Raw genomic sequence first — 7914 nt, forward strand, 5'->3', positions numbered from 1 at the left:
CATTCCTGCAGTAACTGGCTATTTCTCTACCAAAACCTGTGTCCCCTTGTGTTTGAGGGAGATTGGGACCACCTCAAAGCTAGTGTAGAGCATGCAGGTAGGCCACTCCTACATGGCCTCCTTTCTTCACCCCCCTTTTCTTTCTTAATCCTGATTTTCACCATTTGCTGAGGTAGAAAAGGCACTTTCTCCACTATCAAAATGGAAATTCTTTTTTATAAATGCTGTGAAGCACATCACTACAGAAATAAAATTTTGATTCATAGTGAGTCATAGTTACATGCAGTTGATTTTGTCCTTAATTTTAACTTTAGGTCATAAGAAAGTATAATAGCTGCTTTTCTAATAAGATTACTGCCTTTTAAGTTGAACTTTTTAGGTCTAAATTACAATACTTTATTTTAAAATGTCATGTTACTGCATTAGAAGCAGTAACAGTTAGTTTGTTTCTATGGTAAACATCTCAAAAATAAAAAAGAAAGAAAAAAATAGCATGACACAGTATCTTTTAAATAAGAGGTGGTAGTACCCGTTTTCTGTCCTCTTCCCATAGCTTAGATGTAACATACTGTGCAGACTGCTGGAGACAATCCTCTCACAATTTAGTTAGTGCAATTTTAATATGATGTCTTGATAACATAAGAGTTGTTGGTTTAGAAATACTTAAAATGAATAGAACTCCCTGTTGGATAACAAGGGAAATTACTCAAGCTATCAGCTGATATAATCTCAACTGGAGAAGCAGGGCTTTGTGACTACACTGCTTGTGCCATGAAGCAGTGAGTTTCCTCACAAGCAGGGGGACAGCTTGTCAAAAACCTAAGTAGTTCTGGGTTCATTGTGCTTGTGGGCTCTTGCTGTAAAGCAGTCCTTTAATTCAGGGCTTCTCTTATGTCAATTGATTCGACAGCAATACTATGTGCCATGCAACAACAGTACAGGCTCATAGGCCAGGCAGTTATTAGAAGAGTAAGTACAGAAGGCCTGCAGTATTAAGTTTTTTTTTTCTTACAAGTAAACTGAAATTACTTAGAAAATTGTTTTACTTTGAATATTACTGTGAAGGAACAGTAGGCAGCAGCATTTAGAGGTGTGAATGTTTTCTATTTAGGCAACCACTTGTTGGACCATCAACAGCTGGTCCCTATTCTGAGAACCAGTGATGTAGACAATCATGAACGACGAAACCATGTGAGAGTAAAAGGAAGCTCTGAAAACTTGGAGAAAGGTAATGTTACCCTACTAGTACAGAGTAGTACAAAAGAGGTGCTAAATAGGAGTCCTGTGGCAGAAGTATTAAAAGCTTTGAGAATCTTTGCTTTTTCTAGGGATGTAGGTAAGGAGACAAGATATGAGAGCAAAAGAAAGGCTTAGTGAAAAAGCAAAGCAGAAGCAATGTTATACAAGAGTTGTAAAACTGAGAGATTTCAGGTTTTGTTAAAAGTTAATGTATAATACAGAAACTGGAAGAAGAAGAGAAGAAAAAACATGAAAAAGAAAGCATTGTCTCTATGCGAAATCCGATGTTACAGTTGTTTATGACAGCAAGGTTCTGGGCTCAGAGAGCCTGGAAGTTTCTTCCCATATCACAACCTATAATTTAAGCACAGCAGTGTAGTGAAAAGTAAGAAAGCTAACTAACAACCTTAGAGATAAAAAGCTTAATAATATATCTAAGAGCTTCTAATGAAACTTTTATTTTTGTAAGATGGTATTTTTCATCAAATTGTATGGGGAAATTCTCACACTATGTTTTTAAAACTGGTTACCTTTTACCATGGATTAATCTCAGTTAGGGTACTAAAGCTTTTAGCCTGCAACCATGCCAACCTGTACAAATTTTGTTAAGCATAGCAAATTAATTTGCCTTGGGATAAAATACCACAACCCTAGCGGAAAATAAGACTCAACCACAATCTTTCACTTCAGTTTTCTGTGTACTCTTCCATAGAAAGAAGGAGGCTTCCAGAATGGTGCATTGGAAGTGTGTCTGTCTCAAGATACTTGATGTCTTTTGAGAAGCTTCTTTTGAGTGAGATTCTCTGTCACATTTCTACTGATGATGAAGGAAAAGGGACAGACAAAAGACAAGTTAAATAAATAAAAGCTAGGTAGATTTAGGAACAGAAAAGTGCTAACTTTACAATGAAAGTGGGCTTATGTGGGAAAAAATTAAACATAGTTTGTGTAATATAATAATTCATGTTCTTTATTTTGACTTTGACTTCTTACTTCAACTGAGAAGCACCCACTTTGGTACTTCTGGGGAAAAAAATGAGTCACTTGTGACAGGAAAGCAATAAAAATAAACAGAATCTTTTGTTGAGAGATGTTGTGTGTAATTAAGATACATATTGGTGGGTTATTCCAAAACTGCACTTAGACTTTATAACGGGCTATTAGTGTTTTAGATGTACGGGAAAAGCTACTGTGAGGTCCTCCAAATTTTAATTTCCTTAGCCTTTGAGAGGAAACCCAATATCCAGGGCTGTTAGCCTTGGGAGGTTAACTTATGAAACATAAATGCTGCTGAGGTTTCATCTTAGCTGGTTATCGGCTGTCTATGTTCAAGATGCCTGGATGTCAGACACCAAAGAGAAGAGGCTCAGATGTACCCTTGTTGTGTCAGCGTTTTGAATGAGTATCTGGGTGGTTGCTTGTTCTACACTTTGCCTTCCTGGATCATGGCATGAAATTTTGCCTTCTGTTAATTTCCTGCTTGAGGAGTTTGGCCATCTAGCCTGCATGATCTGTGTCAGCCATCTGGGGCCAAGCACCTGCATTTTAGGCATTTAAGTTCCTAAGTTGTCTTTAGTGAGCTGGTGTTTTTAGATCCTTTTAAGGAGGAAGGAAGGGCAATACAACAGAAAGATTTTATCCTAGCAAGGTGTGGGAGACAGCTCATGACACAAGGTAAGACTAGAATTACAGCACACTGAAGAAGATGAGAACACAGTAAGACAATGTTTTAATTTCTGATGCAGAGTTAATGTGATCGGGGTTTTTGTTACCATATATAGCTGCATGTAGTATGTGTTTTAATATACATGTTCAGCAGTTAACAGTGCTAAAATCTTTCCTGCTCCCTGGGGGTTTTTAGTTTTCAGTTTCTTTTCTATTATTGCAGATGAGCTGACCGGCATCCTTAAAAAATTGTCACTTGAGAAATATCAGCCTATTTTTGAGGAACAAGAGGTATGTCCTTTTAAAAATATTAATTTTCTACTGTTCTAGAAAAAGCAGGGTACAACAGAATGAGATTTGTGATCCAGAATATAAAATTATTTTTTTGCAGCCATTTCTAATTGCAGAGGGGACCTTGAAACATGGACCAAGCAGTATTCCTGGCATTCTCCAGGACACTGCAAATATTCATCTTTGTCATACTGAACCTACAATTTTGATATAGATAGGTGCTTCAGATTTCTTTTCCTCTCTTTTTTTACACTCTACCTTTTCTGTCTATGTCAATATCCAATGTGGTTAAGCAACTTATAGAACATCCCTGGAATCACAGCTGGAACGTTGTTAGCAGATGAAGAACAGAAGGGTGTGAGTCACTGAGATGGCTGCTTTCTCTTCTTTATCCGCTATGAATAAACAACAGGAGAATTAAATTGGGAAGTCTAAGCATCACTGTAGATGAGGCCTGTGAAAGTGACTTGCCTAAACACTGCAATGAAAGGAAACATTGCTGAAAATAAGTAAAAGTGATTCATTACAATGTTTAACACGGTACCACCTGAGCAGTGATTGTGTATTTGTTTGGCCAAAGGCAGAGGGTAGTGAATGGATATGCAATAAAGAGGCATCACTGTAGAGTTCAGGGTTCAGCACCACACACAGATAATTCAATTGCATTAAATACACCGGACTTAGGATTGTTCCCCTACATGATAGGGAAGGGAACATTTTGTAGAAATGAGTGTGCTCTGTGTGAAGATTACAGCAATATGAAAAGTTTCAAATGTTTGTTCCTATCACAGCCTTGTGGATGTGTTGATACAATAAAAAATGGTATATGAGCAAACCCTTTTTGCTCAGGAGATGGTGGAAAAAGTACATGAAATATTCTCAAGTTCCAAAAATACTTCAGAGAGAAAAAAAAAAAAAAAAAGGAGAAATCTTAGGGTTATTCAACTAGCTGGTACCGTAAGTAGAGGAATTTTTGTGGAGTATATATTTTGTGTTGATAGTGCTTGTCTGAAAAAAATATAATCCATTAATATTTTAAATATCACAATTAATTGAATTATTAACAGCAGATTTAAAATCTGACAGGAAGTGGTAAAGTGGGTACCACTTGATGTTAGTTAAACAATTTTGTGTGCACAGTATTTACAGTAAGTCTGTACTGTTAAAAAAAAAACCCAAACCAAACACCTACTTTTAACCTGTAATAGTGAATCTTTGTCTAGGTAGATCTGTCTTGTTTGTATTATTTTTTTAACGCGTGCAGGTGGATATGGAAGCTTTCCTTACACTTACTGATGGTGATCTGAAAGAGCTGGGTATTAAAACCGATGGATCAAGGCAGCAAATCTTGGCAGCTATTTCTGAACTGAATGCAGGAAAGGTACATTTTGAAGTACTGTACTTAATAAATTAGTTTAATGTTTCCTTATATTCTTAATGTAACTAATTTTAAAATTAAATTACAAATGATAGTTAGAAAGGACAAATTAATGTTTTTAAAACAGAATATTTAATGCACTTGATTAGTGAAAAATACCTTTCTTTGTGGTACGCCCTATTCTCTTTCTTGAGCTTTTTCCTAGTACAATGACTGTACAGTTCTACAGAGTATTGGCAACTATATCAGAAGCCACTGGTAGCATGAACATTAGCAATGTTGCAGTTACTGAATATTTAATTCAGTGATGCAAAAAGAATCATCTGTCCCCTGTAGTCCAGCTAGAGGATATAATGTAAAAGGAAAGGTGTCCTTTGTTTTGCCTCTTGGTTTCTCTGTGTTTAGGTAAATAGCATTTCTCTCATTCCTTATACTTTTATTGTTTTTTAATTTTATATTGACTTTAACAAATTTTCTGAGAATGGCCTATGGTATGCAATGTTCTTGTCAGAGGGATTAAGGACTGGAGGATCTCTTTAATTAGGTCTACTGACACTTCTCAGCTGCTTTGTCAGTTTGAGGTCCATTCTGTCTCTGATACTGCAAATTTGGATACACAAAACATAATTTCCCCAAGTTAAGATCAACAGCATCAAGTGATGAGGCTAAAAAATGAGGGGAGGTGTATGATGCTCCATTCTAGAAAGCTAAGAAGAAAGAAGATATTTCTATTGCTGTCTGGTAGTTTCAGGAAAACATTACTACAAGGTTTTCTGCATATCTGGGAGGTAAGGAATTGTTATTATTCCTGGTAGTACACTGTGACTTTCTGGGTATAGACACACATAATTACACTTTTTTTTTGTGCATTCTTGGTAAACTTATTTTTTAAAACAGGAATTTAAGAATACCTTATTTTAATTTATTGTGTTTTTACAGGGTCGAGAGAGACAGATTTTACAAGAAACTATACACAACTTCCACTCTTCCTTTGAGAGTAGTGTTAGTAACACGCGACCTGCAGGTAATTCCCAGTGTAAGTAGCACCTGAAATTAATTGGAAAATGTATGGTTACTTTTAATTAATATTGGCTAGAATACAGAATGTGACAAACAAGATGGTTAACTGCTTTCTGGGTTAATAACTGATGTGTGTCTGTGTCTTTTGCTGAGACTGTAGAGAGGATTTCAAGAGAAAAAGGTAGAGATATCTGTAAGATTTTTATAAATACTCTAGTACTATCTGAAATAGGCATAAGATTTTTTATGCATTTCTGAACACATAAAATGGAATTAAAGTATAAAAAAACATTATGTCAGCAGTGGGAGGTGTGTTTATGATACATAATTTATTTTGTATACTCTTTATAGAAGACAGTTTTCTTCGGTGTGATCAAGTAGATTCAATGTATACAAGCTTTACAATTTAGTATACTGGCTGAAATAGCTATCTTAATTATGTATTTATGTATATATGCATTTAGTTATTTGGTATAGGTAGTATTTTTATATGATTGTCTGTAGTCAGTTTCTTTAGAATACGTCAATTCCAACCATCGGCATTGACTGTTAGTCATTTAAAATGTGTTATCTGTAATCAAACTGCTGACATCTGTAGCAAATGGATACACTTACTACAGTCACCCCTAGATATAAAAGTTAGAAGTCTCTGTCCTGCCAGCCACCTTAGCCGAAGGCAGATAAGCATCTGTTGCCCAAGACCTGAACAAGGGAACTCCATGAGCTGTTTCCATTTTTTAATCACAGATCTAAAATGTAACACTTCCTTATATATACTATAATTAGCACATGGCATTTTATTTCTACTTTTCCAGAAAAAAATAATTTCAGTTGGTTTGTTCCTTTTGCTCCACAGAGTTTCATAGAATCTACATGAACTTTTTTCAACTTTTTGTTTCTGATTTGGGAGTCTATGCTGAGATGCAGCTCTCTCCCCTTTGGTATAAATTCTTTCTATTAACCTGCAGACCATAGCCAGATCTGTGCAATTTCTCGTTTATCCCCATGATGACTGCATGAATCTTGACACCCCTCAAGCCTCCCCCCTCTTCCCCTCCCAAAATATTAAACAATTTGTCATGGCAATTAGGTATTTCCTGTCTTCCCACTTTTTAGAGTAAAAAATAGCAAACCGAAATTATCCAGAGGAAGTTACAGAGAGTCTAGAGTGAGAAATAAAAACAGGAGCAAACCCAATATATTCTTGCAAATAGAAATCATGCATGATTCAGGTAGTCACTTTCTGGAAACACATTGAGAAAAGAGATGCTAGAAGGGCTGATGGCAGTAGATGACCTTTTCATATAACTTTGAATTTTCATACCTTCTCTGTAAGGAGAGAGCTTAAGATAAGTTAAATGAATTACAAGGTCAAATTGTTGGAGTCTGGTATAACAATGATACTAGGAAGTGCAGGCTTTTTTCCAGTAATTGTGGAATTACTCTGCCTTCTTTAAAGCTGTGAGTCTTTCTGGTTGCAGTTTTTCAGATATTTTTTTTTCTTGTCTTTGACAGCACCTGGCTGCTCTGTAAAACCACAAGAAGCTGTCTCTCCTAAAAGGTAGCTACTGGAAAAAAGATATTGTTATTTTTTTCTACTGGTGAAGTTTGGCATCTGGCTGAGTAAATCCAAGTGTACAAACAAGAATCTGAAAATTTAGTCCAAACTACATCTTCATAGGACTTTCTAAAGTAAAACTTCTAAAGTTTTGAAATTTGAATCCCACCAAGAATCAAAGGAAGTAAAAAAGAGATTACTTTTATGGTCCAGCCCAAGTATTGAATTGCGCAAGGTGTCAGTGGTCTGGATTTTAGAACAAAGTCAGAAGAGCGTGAAGAATGATGACCATATAAAAAGATTCATTTTTTCATTCTACTCTTGCCCATAGGTGAAGAACCCATATGAGGCTTACATGGGCACAGTAGGAGCAACAGAAGTGAGAAAGAAGGCATGAAAACCACCATGAGTTATGAGAGCCTCCACATGGAGAAATACATAAACTGAATATGCCTCTGTTGGCCTGATACAGATAAAGGAGTCCAAACTGAAAATGTAATGTGAGAAGGAATATGAAGGAAAAGTAATGCTGCATTCTTCATTAACTGAAGTACACTTTATCTATTCAATATTAAGAGGTTAGAACAGCAGTAAAAGTAAATATGAAGTACCTATTTGTAAAATTAGCACTTTATTTAAGGAAATGCATAATCTGTCACGAATATTTAAACAGAAATAGTGTTAAAATATTTTATATTGCTGATCAGTTGTTTTGAGAATAAAACCATTAAACTGATACTGGCTGAGGTGTTTTTTTCAATAC

At 35.7% G+C, this 7914-nt stretch overlaps 1 protein-coding gene across 1 annotated transcript in view; it reads left to right on the plus strand.

Moving 5' to 3' along the window:
- ANKS6 (ankyrin repeat and sterile alpha motif domain containing 6) overlaps window positions 1-7288 on the plus strand; it is a 36903-nt gene extending 29615 nt beyond the window's left edge. Inside the window, exons 13-17 of the mRNA XM_009996523.1 lie at window positions 1112-1228; window positions 3128-3195; window positions 4460-4576; window positions 5513-5609; window positions 7109-7288. Of these exons, the coding sequence (XP_009994825.1) occupies window positions 1112-1228; window positions 3128-3195; window positions 4460-4576; window positions 5513-5609; window positions 7109-7158 (449 nt within the window). The 3' untranslated portion in view covers window positions 7159-7288. The remainder of the gene's footprint in view (window positions 1-1111; window positions 1229-3127; window positions 3196-4459; window positions 4577-5512; window positions 5610-7108) is intronic.
- The last annotated feature ends 626 nt before the right edge of the window (window positions 7289-7914 follow it).

This window comes from Chaetura pelagica, unplaced genomic scaffold (genome assembly GCF_000747805.2).
Source record: "Chaetura pelagica isolate M959 unplaced genomic scaffold, ChaPel_1.0 scaffold82, whole genome shotgun sequence".
Classification (NCBI taxonomy): Eukaryota; Metazoa; Chordata; class Aves; order Apodiformes; family Apodidae; genus Chaetura; species Chaetura pelagica.